Below are 23,462 nucleotides of genomic sequence, written 5' to 3' on the forward strand. Positions count from 1 at the left end.
AGGGTCCGGAATCTGCATGCCGTAATTTGTCAATTACGGGAAAGGTTTTATATGTGCCGCGGAACGGACTTCAGATTCGTGATCAGCGTGTCCTGTTTGGTCTACATGCCGATTTTGAGGCGATTTGAAAGGGTCCGGAATCTGCATGCAGATCCGTAATTCGTCAATTACGGGAAAAGTTTCATATGTGCCACGGAACGGACTTCGGATTCGTGATCAGCGTGTCCTGTTTGGTCTACATGCCGATTTTGAGGCGTTTTGAAAGGGTCCGGAATCTGCATGCAGATCCGTAATTTGTCAATTACGGGAAAGGTTTCATATGTGCCGCGGAACGGACTTCAGGTTCGTGATCAGCGTGTCCTGTTTGGTCTACATGCCGATTTTGAGGCGATTTGAAAGGGTCCGGAATCTGCATGCAGATCCGTAATTCGTCAATTACGGGAAAAGTTTCATATGTGCCGCGGAACGGACTTCGGATTCGTGATCAGCGTGCCCTGTTTGGTCTACATGCCGATTTTGAGGCGATTTGAAAGGGTCCGGAATCTGCATGCAGATCCGTAATTCGTCAATTACGGGAAAAGTTACATATGTGCCGCGGAACGGACTTCGGATTCGTGATCAGCGTGTCCTGTTTGGTCTACATGCCGATTTTGAGGCGATTTGAAAGGGTCCGGAATCTGCATGTACGAGATTGATATCAATCTGCATGCAATTATACAAACGTGTGGGATATGTACTTTAGCTCATATGGCGAAAGATAAACTGCTAGCCTAACTTTTTCAGAAAAGTGATATTTCTTAAAGCCCTTTTTAGGCGGATATTATTCTTTTATCCACATTTTTACGTTTCTAATTTAAAAATAAATAATTGAACATTCATTTTACACACGTCTTAAATTGGTCGTAATAAACATTTCTTCCAAAAGGCACCGTCGCCTGTTAGCACGCCGCCATTTGTGTGTTGTCGGTGTGTTGGTGAGGCCGGAAATTAACGCCGAATTATTGGTAATTTGGTTCTTATAGGTAAAAATTAGCATTTTTTAAATAATTTAGATCATGTTTGTAAATTTGAATAGCCTCAACGTTCATGTGCGTCGGTATAAATGTTGAAATATCGCGATAGAATTTATGATGATTTTGTAGGCTATCATGGCGCATGCTTTCCGCGGTATAATATTTTAATTATTTACGAAATGTAATGCTATTTACAGGGTTATAGTTTATCTTAAAGTAAATAATAGGCCTATTTTGTTGTTTGGGGCAATTGTTGATTAGAGAGACACATTTAACTGCCCACAGTAGCTAGAAATGTTATGGCCTGGCAGGTTGTGCAAAAGTTTGCAGTGTGGCCATATCATTTATTCAGTCAATTGTCTGTGCAAGCAGGGACCGATAGGATATATCTTTTAGTTTTTAATGAAAAGTTAAATTTGGGCTTATGCTAGGTTATTCATACTTGCATTCTAAGTGGCTTTGTCATGGATTCATAGAACAATAATAGAAGTGGTGACTGCAAATGTGTGTTTTTCCACAGCTCATCAAAGTACCACCTCCTCGCTGTAGCAGTGGGCATCACCGTCACCTCAGTATTGCTCAGGAAGCTCGTGATAATGGTACCTATGGTCCTACGTTGAGGAACGCTCAATCAAAAAATGATATGATGAACTTCTTTGGAATTAAGCGGACTAAGTACAGCTACATTTGTATTATGTGCATCGCTCATGCAAGACAGCAGGCCAGGATGCTGCTGAATTCATACAGCTGCAGGCATGTATGAATTGTTTTTGCAATAGATGGTTGTAGTGTTTTGTTTTGTCGCTGGTGTGTCACGTTCAGTTTAATGCATCACGTTCAGACACTACAGTGGTCCAGTCCAGTGTACATTTTGCACACTCAAGCTGGGCATGCTGAAAATAATTCGCTGGAGCTCCTTCAGTGTGATCTCATGAAGTTGCCTGGCACAACTTTGGAACTTTGCGAGCTCACATGACTCATCCCCAGTTTTGTCCTGACACAGCCCAATCTAATCCTTTTTCAAGATACAGGCATTGTCTAATGTTTTCAAAACAATTCATTCTAATCTAAATGCAGAAACTTCTTCACTAATGCATGTGTAATTTGTACCTACATTTTCCAGACTGCTGAGTCTGAGGCATTGTACATTATTTTCACATCATGTGCCGAAATGTAGTACCTATCAGTGCCCTGCGCCAACTCATCAGGTCCATGTCTTGTCTTGTTCGCCTTGTTACATCCGCCTACCTCTCCTCCATCATTTCTTCCTTCCATCTTTCCTTGCTTCCTTCCTCACTCCCTCTCCTCTCGTCTCCTCGTCTCCTCTCCTCTCTCCCCTCCCCTCCCCTCCCCTCCCCTCCCCTCCCCTCCCCTCCCTCTCTCTCTCTCTCTCTCTCTCTCTCTCTCTCTCTCTCTCTCTCTCTCTCTCTCTCTCTCTCTCTCCTTTACTCTTTCCCTCCTTCTCTCCTATTCTTTCTCCTCCATTTTCTCCCACGCAATGTTAAGTGTACCTATAATTTGGTTATGAACATTTTGCAGGGGATGAGCTGGAGAACCTGCAGCGCATTCTCCAAGAGACGACGGAAGCCAACGGAGGCCCGCAAAACTTTCCATCCCATAATCGTGAATGGAGAGCTGGGCGGGGAAGACGCGGTATTCGTCGAGGCCCAGGAGGTGGTATCGGCGCCACCAGACCAAGCATTCCTGCTGTGGCAGGCCGCATTTTGGATTTTTAACATCAAAACTCCTAAAAATATGGTCAATCTGAATTAGTTTCTGAGAACCAAAGTGTTTGGTGGGGTGAAGGCCGATGTGCCGCCATCAGCGGCGGCCATTGCGACCGTGAAGCAAGTAGAGTGAGATCCCCGTAGAGCATGCCGCTGCGGGGTGTCGGAAGCGTTTGCCAATTCTATGAGCCTTCCACCGGCAGGACTATAAATACACATTTCTTGAAATATATTGTTACCGCCGAGAGGGGGAATTGAAGGAATAGGAGGTGCCAGTTCAGTTTATTGCTTAGGGCATGCGAATGTGCAACACTTACCTGTGCATGTCTGCCTGCGGAATTTGCACTGCATGGGATGTTGGGACGTTTGCTTTGTGTTGCAATCGTGGCTGCCGGGTTTGCTCACACATGTTTTGCCTTCTCTTACAGTGCAAACGTGCTAAAGTAATTGTTCATTGATGACAGGCGTATTGTGGACCATTGAACTCCTTCATCTTGCAAACGAAGTACGTATCCATACGTTTATGTGTTAAATGTCTGCGGTCAACTGTGGCTACGCTATGGAGTCATTTGTTTTCTAATGAGCTGGCCACTACTTTGAATTGACACTGATCACAACAGAATGTTCAGCAGACGCCAGACAGTACAAAATGTGAATGATTGCTTGTGAATAATGCACTGTCAAACAAATCGCTAGAATGCTTGCTCGATTGTCTTGTCCGCATAGCTTCTTGCGCAGGGCTGTCGTGCATGAATCGTGCATGAGCACTGCATGAGCTTCATGTGACTGACGGTGCGTGATCTGTGCGTGTTTGTTGCAGCTTTTACGTGACAAATGAATGGACTACTGCTGCAATACATCACTGGGGCAATCCTAACTGTCCTTCTCTATTGATAGTAGTTGGTAGTTGACGAAACGCGGTTACAGTAAAAGTTCGTTTGCTGCTTCCTTTTCCAGTCACTCAATGAACACAAGCTGAACAAGCTTACCTTCTGTCCAATGTAATGTCCCATCCTTGTCATTGGTATCACTGAAGAGGAGAATTGAAGACAAGATGGATCAACAGAGGGTTCAAGTGCAAGAGAAGAAGACAACTGTATGTGAAGGGTCACGACCAACAAGAGGAAAGAAGATGACTGAAGCTGGCAGAGAATACCAATGTGGTATCAAGACACAGGCATATAACAGATACTGCAAGGAGCTTAACAAGCTGTCAGTGCGCATACTGACTGAAGATGGTATGGAAATAGCAGACGATATCAGTCAGGAACTTCTGGACAAATGGATGCTTTGCCATCAGGAGTTCCTACAGATTGAACAGGAACTCCAAGAACTGCTGGATCCTGAAGACAGACTCCAACATGACAAGAAACATGGCCAGCAACTGGAAGAAATGAAAGTGATTCTTGGTCTTCTAAGACAACAAGATCCAAGAGGGCTTCTCTGCCGCCCGTATTCAAGTGCTGCACCTGGTGCAGTTGGAGGACAGGGTGTGACGCAAGAGACGCCTCAAACCGACCTCAGGATTGAACGCGATGATGACAACAAAAGCGCTGCATCTCGAAAGAGCACTGCAAGCTCGTTTCGTGCTAAGCTGCTCGAAACCCGCCTTCAGGATGAGCGTCAGCGAGCTGAAGCGGAAGCGAAGATGGCTGCTCTCCAGAGTAGGAGGAAACTGGACCAAATGAGACAGGAACTCGAATGGAAAGAAGAAGAGCTTCGGCTGAAGACACAAATTGAAGTCAGTGCAGCACAGAGGGAAGCTGCAAACCGGATTGCAGAGGAAGAAGAAGAGATGTTTGTTATGGAAACAGGAGCAAGACCTCGCATGTGTGTCGAACATCAGCAAGCTCCTGCTGCTATGCATGAAGCCGCAACACTGAGAAACTATCAAGAAACTGAAGGTCCAACCATCGACACAGCTGGCCTCGGTATCAGTCGCTCAACAAGAGTTCCGTTGGACGCAGTCGGTGATCCGCAAGGAAACGCTGAGATGACATCTCAAGAACAACTGCTGACGGGTCTGTCAACGCTGTTGTCAGCTCAGAACAAAAGAAGTGATCTCCCTAAGCTGGAGCCAGACGTTTTCAAGGGCAACGTTGAAGACTTTCCGCTTTGGTTAAAGTCGTTTGAGTCCTTCATTGAAAGCAAGACCGAGTCTCCAGTTGAACGGCTGAACTACATGTCTCGTTACACGGCCGGAGAAGCGAGGAGTGCGATACACGGACTGCTGTGCCTCAGGACCAACGATGCGTATGACCGAGCGAAGGCACGCCTCATCGAGCGATATGGGAACAGCTTCATTACCGTCACAAGCTACAAGAAAAGACTGAGGGACTGGCCTGTGATCAAACCGGGCGACACCAAGGCCCTGCAACAGCTGGCTGACTTTCTAGATGGGTGTTCTGCTACTGCTGATGTCGTGCCAGGCATGAGAACGCTAGGCGAAGCAGAAGAGAATGCAATGATCTTGAAGAAGCTGCCGAGGTACATCGTCGATAAGTGGAAAAGGATCGTGGACAAGAAAATCTACGAGCCAGAGCCTGGCCAAGAACCGTGTTACCCATCGTTCGATGAATTTGTCACATTTCTTGCAAGAGAAGCAAGAATCGCCTCGGGCCCCGTGGCGATGCTGGCGACCCAGGAAGAGACGCGGAGCCAGCGTCGCCCGCAAACACAACCCGCTAATGGTAGAGTCAGGACCTTCCTGTCATCAGCAGGCGCCCCCAGGCCGGCAACTGAACTACGTAGCGGACACACTGGAGGCTCACTGGATCCGACGCCTATCAAGTGCTTGTTGTGTCCAGGACGACACATCACTGGACTTTGTGATGTCTTCAGATCTAGCTCGTTAGATGAACGTCACGAGCTGGTAAAGAGATATCGTCTCTGTCGCGGTTGTCTTCGAGCTGGCCATCGCTGGCGTGAATGTAGGCGCAAGGAGACCTGTGACAGATGCGGCAAACGACACCCGACCCTGCTGCACGACGAACGACTGGCCTCCGTGCACAGGGAGACACAAGAGAAGAGATCGGTCCACGATGGATCTACTCAGACTGCAACGTCACTGCAGGTGACAGCCGAACGAGGGACGACACCCTGCTCACATTCGATGATCGTACCCGTCAGGATCTGGCACAGACTTCATCCGGAGTTGAACCTGGTGACGTATGCAGTTTTGGATTCACAGTCGGACGCGTGCTTCCTGAAGAGCAGCGTTCGGGACTCTCTGCAAGCTGACGGTGAACCGATACAGTTGGAGCTAAGCACGATGGCCGGCAAGTCAAGGCTGGAGTCACTGGCTGTAAAGGACCTGGTCATCGAATCCCTGAGCACAGGCACCGAGATTGAACTACCAACCACGTACACACGGGATGACATTCTTCTTGATCGACAGCTGATCCCAAGGAAGTCAACAATTCAGGCTTGGGAGCATCTCACAGAAGTGGCATCGAGCCTACCGAGGTACTATGAAGAGGCTGACATCGGTCTGCTGTTGGGGTTGAACTGTGGTGCAGCCATCAAGCCTCTGCAAACAGTCACAGGTGGAGACAACGAACCCTGGGCAGTTCGCACTGAACTGGGGTGGTCTGTTGTGGGCACGGTCGAGACACCGACGACGCCCTCTTCAGGCTGCTACCTCGTCAACGTGGGTAGTGACGTCACTATCAGGCGACACTTTGCCTTCAGGATGCAAGTGAGAGAAGTTACTCCAGAACAAGTATCACATCTCTTCGATAGTGACTTCAAGGAGGTCTCAAAGGGTGCCAAGATGTCACAAGAGGACATGAGGTTCGAGACGTTGATGAAAGAGCAGATGGTGCAGGGAGAAGATGGACACTTCGTAGCACCGCTGCCGCTGAAAGACCCGGACTCTCAGTTCCCGAACAACCGGATCATGGCAGAGCAGCGTCTTGCTTCCCTCAGGAGACGCTTGCTATCGCAGCCGCGCTTGAAAGAAGAGTATCAAGCATACATGCAGGATATGCTCGATAAAGGCTACGCTGAAGCTGTTCCGGATGACGAGCGATGCCGTGACGACGGGAAGGTATGGTATGTCGCTCACCACGGAGTGTACAGTCAAACCAAACAGAAGCTGCGCGTAGTGTTTGATTGCAGTGGAGAATTCCAGGGATGTTCCCTGAACAACCAGCTCATGCAAGGGCCCGATGTGTCCAACAACCTGTGCGGCATCCTGACTCGGTTTCGAAAGGAGCGCATCGGTATCACATGTGACGTGAAGGGCATGTTCAACCAAGTCAGGGTAGCCCCCGAAGACAGAGACCTGATAAGGTTTCTATGGTGGGAGAACGGCGACATGCGGCGAGAGCCATCCGAGTACCGGATGACGACACATCTGTTCGGCGCTTCATCTTCGCCGGCGTGCGCCATGAGTGCCCTGAACAAGACAGCCGACCAGTACGAAGAAGTGTTTGGATCTGACGCGGCAGACTTCATCAGAAGAGATTTCTATGTGGATGATGGTCTGACGTCGACTACCGAAGAGAAGTCAAGTGTGCAGCTGGTCAAGGACACGATCAGCATGTGCTCGAGTGGAGGTTTTGAGCTGCATAAGTTCACATCCAACTGTCCCGAGGTGGTGGCAAGTGTTCCCGAGAGCCGGCGTGCAAAGTCCTTGGAGCACGTGGACATCTCTGAAAGGACTGTCATTGAACACGCACTCGGCATGAAATGGAATCTTCAAGAAGACTCGTTCCACATAAATACGGACATCTCAGTGAAGCCGACAACCAGGAGAGGAATCCTCTCCATGGTCAGCTCCCTGTATGACCCACTCGGCTGGGTGGCCCCATTCACACTTCTAGGAAAGAACATTGTGAAGCAACTGTGCTGTGACGGGCGTGACTGGGATGAGCCTGTTCCGGACCACGTCGAGCCCCCGTGGGAGGAATGGAAGACGGACCTGAAGCAGATCGCAGACATCTCTATTCCAAGAAGGTACGCCTTCTCTGAGCACAGCCTGGCGGACTGCAGATGTGAACTGCACCACTTCTCGGACGCAAGCCTAGATGGATATGGAGCATGCAGTTACTTGCGTATCATAGATCAAGATGGATCAGTTACAACGTCACTGGTCATGAGCAAGAGTCGTGTCACACCGAAGAAGTCAGTGACAATCCCAAGACTGGAGCTGGCTGCAGCTGTGGTAGCAGTGAGGACAAGTGTCTTCCTGCGAAGTGAGCTCTGTCTGCCAAACCTCACCGAACACTTCTGGACAGATAGTTTGGCCGTGTTGGGTTACGTTCAAAACGAAAGCAAACGGTTCCACGTCTACGTGGCTAACAGAGTGCAAGAGATCAGACAGTTCTCGTCAGCCCGACAGTGGAGGTATGTCCAGTCAGCGGACAACCCTGCCGACCTAGTCTCACGCGGGATGCGGGCCGACAGTCTCAAGACGAGCACCCTATGGTGGGAGGGCCCCTCCTTCCTGAAACAGCCCGGAAGTCTTCCGGGTGGTGAAATCATTGTCGAGGTGCCCGCAGATGATCGGGAAGTCAAGGCGGCGGCATTCCAAAGCGGAACTAGTACAGGACAGCTGCCGAAGTCGTATGGTACGATGTCTTCAAGACTGTCGTACTTCTCGAGCTGGTATCGGGCGAAGAGATCAGTGGCCCTTTGTCTTCGCTACAGAACGCTCCTCTTGGAGAGGATCAGGTCCAAGAGTGGCGGCAAGTCGGAGAAATGTTCACCGAGTGGACCGAGAAGAGAATCAGATCCAGTCAGTGTGAAGGAGATGCAAGAGGCCGAGAAAGTCATCCTGAGAGCAGTACAGGAAGAGTGTTTTGTGAAGGAAATGAAAACTGACGCAACGAAGATGACTTCTGGAGTGACAGCAGACGGTACCAGCTCCCTGAAGCGGTTGAATCCGTTCGTTGCGGACGATGGACTGCTGCGCGCTGGGGGACGTCTCAGGAGGAGTAGTCTGCCCTTTGAAGTCATCCATCCAGTGATCTTGCCGAAGGAAGGTCAAGTCACGAAGCTGATTGTCTACAATGCTCACGAAGAACTGCACCACGCAGGACGTGAATCGACTCTCAGTGAGATCCGGCACCGTGGATATTGGATACTCCATGGAAGGTCAGTGGTCTCGAAGTGCATTTTGGGGTGCATCCAGTGCCGAAGGATCAGAGGAAGTCCTTGTGGCCAGAAGATGGCGGATTTGCCAACTGAGCGAACGGAAATGTCGGAGCCTTTCGAGTTCTGTGGCGTGGACGCGTTTGGCCCGTTCTTCGTACGAGAGAAGCGCAGTGAAGTAAAGAGATGGGGTCTGATGTTTACCTGTTTCGCTTCCCGAGCTGCTCACCTGGAAGTGATCAGTTCTCTGACCGCTGACTCATTCATCAACGCATATCGTCGTTTTATCTGCAGGAGAGGTCCCATCAGGCGTATATACTGCGACAATGGAACTAACTTCATTGGTGGGAAGAACCTGTTGGAGAGCGCTCTGAAAGAAGAGGATCACAAGCGAATCGCTCAGACACTCAGTAAAGACAACTGCGACTGGGTGGAGTTCGCATTCAATGTGCCATATGCGAGCCATATGGGAGGCGTTTGGGAACGCCAAATCCGAACGGCGAGAACGGCGCTGACCAGTCTGCTGAGCGCTAATGGTCAACAGCTCGACGACGAACTTCTGCAAACTCTTTTCGCCGAGGCTGAAGCCATCATCAACAGCAGGCCCTTGACCTACTGTAGCATGTCCAGTAGTGATACTGTGGAGCCATTGACACCTCTCCAACTCCTCACCCTAAAATCAAAGGTCGTCCTTCCTGCCCCTGGGATGTTCTGCTCCGCGGACCTGTATGGGCGACGACGGTGGAGGAGAGTACAGCACCTCGCCACCGAATTCTGGACGCGGTGGCGACGCGAGTTCCTGCCGTCTCTGCAGGAGAGGCGGAAATGGCAGCGGCCAGAACACAACCTGCAGGAGGACGACGTTGTCATCATGGTTGATGACAGCCAACCGCGAGGCGCCTGGCCACTAGGCCTGGTTGTGGCGACGTACCCGGCTACGGACGGACTTGTGCGAAGGGTGCGAGTGCGTGTAAACGGTCAGGAGTATGACCGCCCCGTGCACCGTCTCATTTCTCTCATGAGACGTGGGCAGTGTGATTCCCAGTCGGGGAGTCAGTGAGTCGAGCAGCGGGGCTGGAGATTTCAGCTCGCGATCTTCGACGGAGCTGGAACAGAGTGGTTCGTCGAATCGGCCGTTGCGGTTTTTGCGCGGACTTTGGGCGAGTGCTGAGACAACGCGGCCAGTGATTGCGGCACCCGGCGGAGCGGCTGCAAAGAACTCAGCTGTGATGGGGTGTTTGCGGAAGTTATCTTTAAGTTTGTTAAGTGCGCCTCTGTGCATCCGGGATTTGTTCTCAGGATCATAAAATCCTCACCGGATTTTGGGGAGCCATGTTACCGCCGAGAGGGGGAATTGAAGGAATAGGAGGTGCCAGTTCAGTTTATTGCTTAGGGCATGCGAATGTGCAACACTTACCTGTGCATGTCTGCCTGCGGAATTTGCACTGCATGGGATGTTGGGACGTTTGCTTTGTGTTGCAATCGTGGCTGCCGGGTTTGCTCACACATGTTTTGCCTTCTCTTACAGTGCAAACGTGCTAAAGTAATTGTTCATTGATGACAGGCGTATTGTGGACCATTGAACTCCTTCATCTTGCAAACGAAGTACGTATCCATACGTTTATGTGTTAAATGTCTGCGGTCAACTGTGGCTACGCTATGGAGTCATTTGTTTTCTAATGAGCTGGCCACTACTTTGAATTGACACTGATCACAACAGAATGTTCAGCAGACGCCAGACAGTACAAAATGTGAATGATTGCTTGTGAATAATGCACTGTCAAACAAATCGCTAGAATGCTTGCTCGATTGTCTTGTCCGCATAGCTTCTTGCGCAGGGCTGTCGTGCATGAATCGTGCATGAGCACTGCATGAGCTTCATGTGACTGACGGTGCGTGATCTGTGCGTGTTTGTTGCAGCTTTTACGTGACAAATGAATGGACTACTGCTGCAATACATCACTGGGGCAATCCTAACTGTCCTTCTCTATTGATAGTAGTTGGTAGTTGACGAAACGCGGTTACATATATCTTTGATCTGTGCTTGGTTACACGGGCTCTGGGTTGTGACGCTATTCGTCCAATATATGTGGTCGACGGTCGTATGCAGCTTATCATTTGAGCTGACTTATGGCCCTTTCACACGTAGCAACTTTTCCGGTCGCCGGCGACGGCAACTGTCGCCGGCGATCGCCAGCGACCGGGGTCAGTCGCCGGCGATCGCCAGCGACCGGGGTCAGTCGCCGGCAACTCCGCAGTTGTCGATATCAGCTGACCAGTCGCCGGGGTGTGACGTAGCAGTCGTGTCAGCCAATCATTGAAGAGTTGTCGGCGTTGCCGAGAAAGTTCAATTTTTCCAACATTTTGAAGTCGCCGGCGACTGTTCTAGCCAGCCGCCGCTCAACTGTCACGTGACCCGCTTGACCTTGAGTTGGCACCAGATATTGCGCTGCTGATACATGCAGCGGCGCAGCTTATTTTACTGCATTATTCAAGGTACTAAATATTTGGACATGTTTTGCAGGATGATAACTACCGTCTAGGTAATATTGGAATAATATTTATTAGATCTATTATTGAAACAATACATAATATCAATGAAAATACAATCAAACTGCGATTCTTCTACATTGGAATTCAATGCACTCAAGCATAAAACTGAAAAGTGATGTGTACTTGCAGTTCCTCCATTTTTCCTAACGCATCAGCCAAGACTACGAGTGCTGCAGATTTTGCTCACCTGTCTTGTTTATTCAACTACAACCCTGTTCTCAATAAATGAATAACTTCGCTGTAACGACATTAGCATTGAAGGAATGGTTGGTGGTAAGCATGGGACAATCACAGTGATTTGTGGTCACACATTTGAACCGTGCTTTGTATGTGAAAAACAGAAAAAAGGCATTCTAGAAATGTAGCAGAAATTCAAATGCCAGAAACGGACCTGAGGAACGGCGAAGCCTACCACCCACATAAAACACAGGCTTTCATTATGTCAAAAACAGATGCTGTATTATCTAAAGCGCTGGATTGGGGAACACAAGTGTACCCCCCCCCCCTTATAACAAAATGCATTTTTCCACACAGTGGATATCACTAAACATGGCGAGGTGACAGTATATGACACCATACGCGCTACCACATAAAAATGCAGCACGCGCGGACACGGGGCAAGGACGGTGGCACAATATGCCGATACCCAAGAAGAGACAAGCCTAGGTCAAAGGTGACAATACTGTGACAGAAATCTTAAAATCAGCCTGGACACAGCTCACTCTTCATGACCGTTTTTATCGAAAATAGACCAACAAAACACCAAGGCTCCTTCGTCCAAAACTCAAAACTCGACATGCCGCTCCAAAGGCCTTGCAAAACAGCGCACACCAACAACGCATAATAGCCAGCAACGCACACGACAGGATTTTCGAGGCCCGAGTCGTCAGCCGCCGCCGCCGCCACCTCCCGGCAGCTGATTGCTGAGTGCCTTGCTCCTTGCCCACCGGCGCCGATCGTGGCGACCTCTTTACTCTGGCAGAATCGACCCTACCGAGCGGCGACAGCATTCAGAAGCAAAATGACAAATGAATTCACTGCACTTATGTCAGAAAATCGAATGCACATGCCATGGTCACACGCGGTGCCGTCCACGGGGCCGGCAGAAGCTGCACACTGTCACCGAACACCACCTGCACCTTGAACGCAGTATGTGAGGGCTTGGCGGACGCGCGCCGCCTCGCGTGCGGTATTGGCATCAAGGCCCGGATACGAGGGAGCACAGTCACACTCGGCGCAATCAGAGCACATCGTCCGGGGCCGTCAGTGTCGATCTCCTGACCTCACAGAAAGTTGTGCAGCACACAGGTGAACGCCGTCAGTGTGGTGACTGGTGCGCAGCACACCGTCCCACGGAAGATCGTCTGTGGGCCGTGGTACAGATGCTGTCTCTAGGCAGAGTCAACAGTGCAGTGGCAGAAGTTGAACATTCAGCTGCTAGACTCCTTTTCGGGTCAGCAATGCCGTCGAGTTGGCCATCAGGTGGTGTTGCAGAATCATCAGGTACTCTTGATCAGGTACATCAGGTACAGAACCTCTTGACTCATCAGGTAACGCTGTGACTTGTCTGCCAGGCACAGAGGGCGGACATGTCAGAACATACTTCAAATACATTTTTAAAAATCATTTTTTAACCAAAAGCTCTGCAAATTAGGAAGCCTGGAATAGGCTATTGCTTAGCATCATAAAAACTACCCAAATACCCAAATCAGGTTAGGCTTGGTTTACCCAAATACCCAAATCAGGTTAGGTTTGGTTTTTACACTTCAGGCTAAAATGAGAACTATCTTACATCATTATCTTTGATGACGCTTTTTGTCTTGCACAATTGACAATCAGTATTCAGTGACACAGAATTGGAATTTGTGGTTCAGAAACCTAGCATTATTTCACACCTAGCATTTTAAGGCAGTGCTCATTCTTTTTGAAAGCAAGTGTATTTTTTAATATAATTTTCTAGGTAATTCATTTCCTACTGAATATGGTTATGAGACCATTGTTACTAATTTTGGTATTGTTAAGGCAGCTGTAGCATGAGTGGGCATATGCTGTAGAGACTGGAGTGATTAAAGTCACTAGAGGCTTGACGGTTTTTTTTAGACATTATGCAGCAGCCTGGGGAGATATGCAGAGGCAAGTCTAGGCACCACCAGAAGGGGGACAAGCAGTCAGCACAACACACAGCGGGCACAAGGGGAGAAGATTGTAAAAACTATTGCCTGGATCCACCTCTGTGGACATCCTCAGGCATGCCTCTGTGGACATCTCCAGGCTGCTGCATGTAAAAAAAAGTATCAAGTCTCTAGTGACTTTTTCCACACTGCAGCAAATGCCCGCTTATTCTTGGTCTGCTCTACCTTCCTCCAATTATGAGTTTTGTGTGAAAATGACATTTTTACATTGGTGGAGCTTGTGTGCGCATGGTACACATAAGCCATGCCGGCAGCATTGCTGCAATGAATAGAAAACAGCTCCAGGGCCAAAATACATACCACCTAATACCTTGCCAAAATACATGACATACCACCTACTGGGCATACTGCAATTATTTATGTACTTATAAGCCATGGATTATCATTTGCCATGTGAGCACGCACACACATGCGAACCCAGTGCGGATTAAGTTTGGCCTGGGTTGTTTATCCATGGTACCAAGGAAAACTCCAGCAGAAACAATAACAAAATTGCAAAGCTACCTGTTTGATTTTGATCATGCTAATTAATGAGCAGCAATATAATATTTTGTTGCTATCAAATATTTCCTTGTGTCGCACGAATAGGTAGGCAAATAGCTGACTGATGGGTAGGCACTTTGTCCTTAAGGGCACTGATACTGAATGTAAACAATGTTCTTGAATCTTGTGACACAACAAGCAAGTTTTCATTACCTTATGAAACTAGTGTCAATTTCAATGTCATTAAAATATTCAATTTGATGAAAAAATACATATTTCTCACAAATAAAAATCATGGGTGATCATGGGCAAGTGCGCCACAAATGACATAAACCCTCCAATATTGTCGAATCAAGCTTAAATTCAAGTCACAACAGCTTCACGACAGGCAAACTACAAGATAATAATCCCTATGCTACTGTGCAACAAATTTAAGGTAGCCACACCAACCAATTTAGGAAAAAAATGCATCACAAATCACCTAAACCACTCACCAAGGACAAAACTGTCATGGCGGCGTCCGCTGCTCGAGAAGAGTCGCCGGCGACTGGCCTGTGACGCGGATCTGACGTCACCAGTTGCTGGCGATTGCCCGGCCGTGGCCCGGCGATCGCCACCGACTTGCTTACGTCATACCTACGTCACACACGATCGTTGGCTGGCGGTCGCTGGCGGTCGCCGGCGACTGCTGCTGTCGCCGGCGACTGAAAAGTTGCTACGTGTGAAAGGGCCATTATGGTCAGGCCGCTTATCGCGGACAGCGGTGTTCTTGCTCGGGGTGGTCTTTTTTCAGCTCCGTGTTCGGCAATGTGAGCGAGCAAGCGCGAGAAGACGTGTGCTCGTGCACAAGTTCACATGTGTGTGCCACATCCCTAACTCGTCTAAAGCTTACAGCTATTGAGTCTCTAGCCACCCACCAAAATTGAAAAACAATCGGTGACGCCGTTCTGGAGATACAGAAATAAGGTGCGCGTGTGCAAATATATCTTATCCCCGATTCGTCCAAAGCTTATAGCTAATCCGCTTCCAAGTTCCAGCCACACACAAAATTTGAACAGGCTCGGTCAAGTCATTCATGAGAAACATTAACTGCAACATAAATTCCATCCCACCAAAACTGATTGATTTTGTCTCTTATATACACCATTATCATTGTATCTTTTAATTAGCTGCATTGTTCAACGCTCGCCAGTAGCACGATCAGCGCGATCAAAATCGTGATTAGCCAGCTGAATGCGAAATCAAGATCATGATTAGCCAGCTGGCTGCGTAATCAAGAAGTTGATCATCGGACTCCCGGGACGACGCCTCGTAATCAAGTTGTTGATTACGTTTTGGTTGCAATCTACCGCCTCACGATTTTCAACTTGAATCATTCAAAGATTACACTTGTAGAGTGACTTCTTCTCTATCGGTCTTAAAATTTTCGTGCATCTCCGTAGACCCTGAATCGAGATTCGGCCGTTTTCGTGACGGGCTGCAAACATGACCAAATATGGGCATAAAATAATCATGAACTTGATTAATCAAGTTCTTGATTACCTCCCCGTAGTTTGCCCAACTGACCTCATGCCGACATCCTTTTCCAAAGACAGTCAGCAGCGTCTTTCGTCAAAACTGTAAGATCAATCCCCTTTCAACTGTTAACATCAAAAATATTTCTTCATGGTGTGATCTCCTATGGAAACCTTGCGGGAAAAGAATTAATGTCAATTGTCAGCTCTTCGAATTTCTTTGGACTTAAACTTGCAGTACCATATCCAGTTTGCTTTGATATTTTGTTTTTCATTCCATGTTGAAGTTGAACACCAAGCTCCAGATATAGCAGGCAGCTTGATCATCTTCGGCCTTGGTATAATATCAGTCTAAGTTCCAGTGGTGGGTATCTTCTAATATTCAAATTAAAATGAAAAGCAATAGGCTTTCTCAGCGCCGACGACGGATTTCACGTTGATAAACAAGGGAGCTCAAGGTCAGCAAAACTCGGGTTCAAGGAATGGCGGGCGTTGAAATGACTGCTGACGTCATCAACAAACCGCTAATGGTTAAAGGGACCCTCCCACCTTAACATTAGTTTTGAGTTGAGATAGCCAAGTTTGCGGCCAGGCTCGGAAACCACCATTTATCCTGGTCGCAACCCCCGCAGCTTTATGGTGTTTAAGAAATTTCTTCCCTTTACTTGCAGGGTGGGACCAGCGTGGTCCCTATCTCTTAACCATTACGGGAATCTGATGACGTCATCAGGCTTTCGAACGTCCGTTAAATGTTTGACTAAAACGTTTTGTAGCACGCGGTGGTATATGCTGCTTTGCGCGCAACAAATGCCGCACTTTCAAATAAAGTCGCTAGGAACAGCGGAGATCCCAAAAAGTAAACAAAAGTAAAAGTCTAATATCTTGAAAACCGCTGAATATTTTTCGATGAAATTTAGTAGATATTCGTTTTTGCTCTTTCTGAACCGAGCAACATCACTTTCATGCCAATTCATTAACTTTTTTGAAGGTGGGAGGGTCCCTTTAAAGGGATTATCAGGGTTTAAAAATTGAAAGGAATCGGCATAAATTTCCAATCAATGAACTCCCCAGACTCTGCCGATTCTAAAGATATGCATAAAATGTAAATCGGTACCAAAATTTGCGAGATATAGCCGTTTCAAAATTGACAAAATTGTACTTACTCACGCAAAACAAGTACTTGGGCGGCCAAGTTGGCCCATCGCTAAAATGTAAACAAAGAGCAGCCTTGGGAAATTTCGCCAAGGCCGCCGCACCGCACTGGCGATTTCCACAAGACTGTTTTTTTTTCTTACGGACGCTTGAGCCCAACGAGGCTATGCGCCCTAACCCAACAAGTACAAGTAAGTACAAGACTGTTTTGTTTTTGTCTGTTAATTTTAGGGCCTTGCAACAAGATTTCAGTGCTTGGCACAAGGCCTTCTATAGAAGGTACAGTCACTCTCCCGCCGACCAATCAGAGACAGATCCTGAGTGACGTCACCCCTGATGCTCGCTAGGGGTACTCCATTCCTTTACAACGTAAAAATGACTAACTTCATTTGAAGATTGTTGGTGACACTCTACACATATCGCTCAACCATTGATGTCAGCATATTTACGTCTGGACAACGAGTTGCGGGGAAAAGTGCTGATTGTGTTGCAGTTTTAGGAGCCGGTGATTGGGCTGGATTTTTGGGTTACTTTTTCGTTCCGATTCAAGTATTTCATAGTGTTTGGCTTTTTAATATTTTAGTTCTTTCAGATAAATATTACTTGCCTTACAACTTTTGTAAAAACGTTTCATTTTTTTTATAAGCCGACGTTCAGAGTCCTAAAAATACATCAGCACTACAATCATTGTAAACAAACAAATGGAGCACACAACTTGGCTCTGTTCCAAGGCCATTTTTTAGTTTATCTGGTGGTTTTCTTGCTCTTGTACGTCGTTTTGTTGGATGTTTTGAATCCCTTAAGATTGAATTATATCATATTTAAGAAGCATGTTGACTGAAAACAATCTGAAGTATCGAGGCTGACAGAGGTCCTGACTCAGACTGAGCAATATCAATATCAAGTTGAACAAGTTATGAAATTTTGGTTGATAAACCCAAGTTGATCGGGCTCATATATCAGCAAGAAAAAGTAAAATTAAAAGAGCTTATTGTCCAAAAACAAGCTATAATATTGTAGACCTTGGAGCAATACTGAAGAGCACGCTGAGCAGGATCATGCCAGAAAATGTTGACTGATGAGCGCATATTGATGTATTGGTATGAATATTGAATGATAACTTACAACAGCAAGATAAATTAGTGCTAACTTTCAAGTTAAAATCTAGAATGAATGGACTTGGGCAGTTTTACTATGCTTAGATGCTATGCAGATTGTAATGTGCATCAGGTACTCAGTGTCTGGCAAATGAAACATGCGATCATTCCATTGCTACTGGAGGAGAAAGCTTGGATCACTAAATCCACTTTATGTTGATTTTGATGTTAATCATCATCACTGTATTTCTTTAAAAAAGGATTGTAGTAAAATTGGCAATGTGACAATCCATGCAACGATGTGATCATATTATGTGTTCATAGTCATTCGTGATAGTCATTATTGGTCCAATATACAATGGCAAAGCTCTCAGTCTCAGCGTTTCTTCCTGTGGATGGCCAGCAGTGACTCAGAGCTTAGAAGTATTAGTTTTCTTCACAGGGCTGGGATAAAAAGTACTGAGCGTAATCTTCCACCAAGGAACTCTACTTTGACATGGTATGAGATGTAGCCTGTAGGCACAAGTAGGTAGGTGCTCAGTTCCTATAGTCAGTAGTTGTGTATGTTTAGTCGGGTTAGCTTAGATCAGATTGTTAGTTTTTTTAATTTGCCAAATGTCCATAAAAATGTGACCTGAGCAATGAGCATACCTGAACCTGACTAACCTGACAGCTGACCTAACCTCAATCATCACACATATTTGCAGCCTACCCAAGACCTGCATGGCAGTAGCACCCAGTTATAGGTAGGTAGTGGTACTCACCCTAACTCAATCTTACCTGCTAACCTTCAACTTGCCAAAAGTTAGCTCACATTGCCAAACTGTGTCCAGGGGCAGGGAAACAGTCAACTGAGGAACTGGCTCATTGGGTGGCTGGTGTGAGTCTGTGCATTTAAAGTGTTTCTTCTCTGAAGCTGCTCTGCACTGCTGTATGTCATGTTAGATGCTCAGAAAATGTGGGAAATGATTACTAAGCTACTTTAGTGCTTTGATAATGCTCGAGACATGAACAAGTACAGATCCTGCAGGGTACAGCTATGAGTTAGGTGCTAGGTGAGTAGAGTATGTTATGTGAATGTGCTGTTCCCTGTTTGACCGTAAGTATACAAACAAGCACAGGGTCACAGTTATATTCAATCTCCACATAAACATACAACAAAAACGGCCATATAACCTAACTCTGAACACACCACAGATAACTTTAGCCTTTGAAGGCACAAAAATGCTTTGATTAACAGGACAGGTTTACAATGTATCCTCTGTCCTTGGGGGATCTTGCTGCCAAGTTGAGGTATGATGACTGAACTTCAGGATTGATCAACCTTTTCTTAGCCACTGCTTGTATACGAGAAAGACCAAATGCTTGTTTGTCTTGATTTACAGGACATGTATACATTATACAATATATCCTCTGTCCTTGGGGGATCTTGCTGCCAAGTTGAGGTACGATGATAGAACTTCAGGATTGATCAACCTTTTCTTAGCCACTGCTTATAAACGAGAAAGACCAAATGCTTGTTTGTAAACTGCGTTGAAAATTTAATGATCCACCTTCAATTCTGACATGAAGGCACAAATGAAATAGTTCCCTCTCCTTTTGGAATACACAAAGCAAAATATTTAATAAATTTTAGTGGATGGACAAGAGCAATTAGCATAGCTTTCCCTCAAGTTAACTTCTGGCACTGTTGCCACTGTTGATGAATTACACTGACGCTTATTCGCTTCATATTTTGTAACAAACGCGCTAAAACTGCAATATAACAGCACTATATGCTTCTTGACAAAATGCAAAAGTATTAAAAATTTAGCCCTGATGGCATTCATTCTTGTTGTAAACGTAATTACAAAATATTCTGTAGTAACTATTAAATTCCGGCCGAAAACAGTGCACGGTTTAAAAAAGAATCATTCCAATGACGGTCCATTCTTGCGGTCCTGAAATCGCCACTATTTCCGGCCTCTCCAACGCAACTCGTTGTCCAGACGTAAATATGCTTGATGTCATTGGAAAGTCCAACTAATTTTCTAGCGATAAAAAAGAGCAGCAATATGCTAAGAAATGGCCGGTTTTGAAGATATAGACGATTTAAAAACCCTCTGCAGTTGAAGGAAAGCAACGTAAAAACGCATCGAGCTTATATTTTTACTATGAATAAATCATTTTTCACTAAGTTTTTAGATATGGTATCGATTTATTCAACAACTTTATTACAATATTTTTATTACTTGGAACTTTATTTCAAAATAATATTTTCAAAAATGGCAACTGTTGGCAAGTAGCTTTGAAGCGATTGTGGCGCGCCGCGCCATTATTGTCCTGAGGCCCCCATATGATGTCATCAAAAGTGGAGTGACATGGGCCTGGCTTGGCATTGGATTTGGATATGAACAAATTGAAGATTTGCTTTTCAATAAGACAGCAAGAATTATCAACATTGCCAAAGTTATTATATGGGTGTGATTTGAATAGCTTGTTTGCTAATCATCAAAATCTTGATGTTAATATCATTTAAATGTCAACAATTTTCAAGGGTAAATTTGAGTGTTTTATTTCAATAAATTGAAATGTAAGTGCATCAGGCACAAGAGCTAAGTTTCAATCTGATTATTTTGTCAAGAGTGGTGAATCTAATGTAACGTCTTGCGAGAAAGCTTACCTAAGTGACTGAAGAAAGCGCTACAGTTTTTCAAAATCAATGTTGATCTGTTTTTTCGAACAACAGGTTGTACAACATGATGTGACATGACCTCTGTGCCCTGTACGTCACCCCTGCTGCTGCAGCAGAGCCCCGGCTTCAACTGTAGTTTGTTATGGGTGGGCTCTCCGTGAACGTCTTGGTGCGTTTCTACATATTGTTGCTGTGAAAGGACTGTACATGAAAAAATATGTAACTTGTATGTTTTTTATTGCCCTGGTACCTACTTAATGTATATTTTTGTTGTTTATGAGTGATAAATGAATATATTTTGAGGAAAATTGAGTCATTTCAGTTTTAGTTTGTGGAACAGAACAGAAGAAGCTGATGAGTGTGGATCATGCTTCAATTGAGAGAATCATCCTCAGTTATCTACATATAAGCATGCTTTGTAAGCTCCTTGCATTTTGCCAGCTTCTACTTGCTAGTCAAAGTTGTAAGAAGGGTTAGGGAGAACAATTGGTACACATGCCACCATGTGCAATCACCAAACAAATGAACGTGAGGGCCAAGTCCTTCACACAGCATGGATACTTATAGATACTGCACTAATGTATAATGTTCATTATGTTCATATTAGCAACTCACCCAGGCAGCCTGCCTTGTGGAGTATTTCTGAGTTTAAGATTTTGCAAGACTCACACTAATCAATAAGGTAAATTATATTGATATGTATGGATGAACAATGTGCAAAGGGGTCGCACGTGCCTGCTCAGTGCTCAGCCATGGATGCACGTGCCTTCTCAACAATGGTCGTGCTTGCAGACATCTCCATGGACGAACAATGTGCAAAGGGGGGGCCGGGGGGGGCGTGCCTCCGCGGCCGCCTGTTGGCTCAGCCGCTGCTGCTGCTTGGCGCCGCTGCTGAGCGCTGCCGGAGACGCCGCTCGCTGCCGGAGCTGCCGGAACAGTCACCGGAGCTGCCGCCCGCTGCCGGAGCTGCGGGAGCCGGGCCCGCCGCCCATCTGTCAGGACCGCCGACGGCAGCACGCCCGTCTGTCAGGGTCTGTCAGTGCCGGCAGTGGACGCGCGCGGGTGCGGGCCGGGTACGGACGCGCGCGGGTGCGCGCCAGGTACGGGTGCGCGCCAGGTACGGGTGCGCGCCGGCTATGGACACGCGCGGGTGCGCGCCGGCTATGGACGCGCGCGCGCTTGCGTGCCGACGATGGGCGCGCGCGCGCGCTTGCGTACCGACGATGGGCGCGCGCGCGTGTATGCCGACCATGGCTGCCGCCCGCTGCCGGAGCTGCGGCAGCCGAGCCCGCCGCCCATCTGTCAGGACCGCCGACGGCAGCACGCCCGTCGGTCAGGGTCTGTCAGTGCCGGCTGTGGATGCGCGCGGGTGCGCGCCGGGTACGGACGCGGCGTTCTCGCCGGGTAAGGACGCGGCGCGCGCGCCGGCTATGGACGCGCGCGCGCTTGCGTGCCGACGATGGGCGCGCGCGCGTGCATGCCGGCCATGGCCGCGCGCATGCGCCCCAGCCATGGACGCGCGCTAATGCGCGCCGGCGATGGGCACGCACGTGCCTGCTCGGCAATGGATGAGCGACGAGCGTGCCTTCTCGGAAATGAGTATACATGCAGACATCTTCATGGATGGACGCTTTCAATATGTTCAATGTGTTGAGACGGATCTGAGTAAATTGGAGAGAAACTAGGATAGTTTTAGTCCTGCTCAACTGGTTCTGCCAATAAGTACAAACACCACCTTGCTGCCAACTGCTTACCAAATACCGCATCTGTTGTACCCTTGCATGATGCATATGTACATACAGAAACAATTACAGTCTGTTGAAATCTGAAAACATGCACTGCTGAGCACTGTGGATGAATCTGTATGAATCGTGTGGCCCAGCGAAACCTTCTGGACCAGGTTATAATTGGCAGTGAATTAGTAATCAATCCTTGCGAAGAGAAAATAGATGATTGTGCCTTAGATGAGCATAATGAAGAAGCGTTCCTGAAGTTGAGTTAGTGGCTTTCCATCATCCATGCCAGATGGCCAAAACACACCATTTCAATACTGTCCCAAAAATATATTTCAAAACACTTATTGCATGGCTATACACACCAGCTTACTCGGTCACCACACTCAAACCAAGGCCTAAGGGTAAAGTAGACTCAAATACAGTCTACTGATACAAACGTCACTGGTCTCAAGTCTGTGCTCAATGCACCAGCTGTACACGACTCACAATACGTAAGGACTCAACGTCAGCCACCAATTTTCTACATCAAATTCACATCAGGTTTTCAAAGTAACAATGTATGTGCCACTTCTGTACTTTGTGCTACAAGCACAGAATAAATTATATCAGTCAGCAATGCATTGCTCATTGTCAGCCAGTCTGCAAAGTCAGTCCGCAGGCTTTGCAAGTAAACGCAAAGTCTGCAGAGATCAGTTGCTTTACACACCACCAATATCATGCTGCAATGTGCTCAAAATATGCCCATACACCAACAACAAGGCACAACCATGAAGCACCACTGATAACACTTAACCTCAAAGCACACAACATGATAATTTATTTATTTAGAGTACCTACAGAAACAGAATGTCTCAAGGCCACTCGTGCTCACTCCGAAATCTGCCAGTCGCTCAGCCTTGAACATTGACATTATTTCATCTGAAATCTATTTTCTTCACTTGATCAAAGTTGATCTGCGTCATACATCTTACAACGGATGTCTCGAATTATTGGTAACGTTCAGCACTTAGCATTAACATTACAAATGATAGGTAACTTTGGTTCAACGTTCCATCCAAGCTTCTTCATTGCTGGAGGATCACTTTCAAGTTTAATTGCTTGAACTAAGACATTCTTGAATTACACTCGGGATGAGCTTAGTTTGAAAGCACACAACATAATTTTTTAATTATTTTGATTTTTGATAACCCACAGGATATCTAGAAGCTACACGCACTGGCTACAA

The 23,462-nt window shown here is 46.9% G+C and overlaps 1 protein-coding gene across 1 annotated transcript; it reads left to right on the plus strand.

Moving 5' to 3' along the window:
- The first annotated feature begins 2,976 nt into the window (after window positions 1-2,976).
- On the plus strand, window positions 2,977-10,813 carry LOC122365069. Its single transcript, XM_043335978.1, has 2 exons — window positions 2,977-3,245; window positions 3,561-10,813. Exon 2 carries the CDS (start codon window positions 3,795-3,797, stop codon window positions 9,894-9,896), a length of 6,102 nt encoding a protein of 2,033 aa, XP_043191913.1. The 5' UTR covers window positions 2,977-3,245; window positions 3,561-3,794; the 3' UTR covers window positions 9,897-10,813.
- Window positions 10,814-23,462: the final 12,649 nt, after the last annotated feature.

Source organism: Amphibalanus amphitrite, unplaced genomic scaffold (assembly GCF_019059575.1).
Source record: "Amphibalanus amphitrite isolate SeventyFive unplaced genomic scaffold, NRLGWU_Aamphi_draft 000713F_arrow, whole genome shotgun sequence".
Classification (NCBI taxonomy): domain Eukaryota; kingdom Metazoa; phylum Arthropoda; class Thecostraca; order Balanomorpha; family Balanidae; genus Amphibalanus; species Amphibalanus amphitrite.

Bases quoted from the DNA above. Each gene is read 5' to 3' on its own strand.
- LOC122365069 (XM_043335978.1), top strand. From the start codon at position 3,795: ATGGATCAACAGAGGGTTCAAGTGCAAGAGAAGAAGACAACTGTATGT.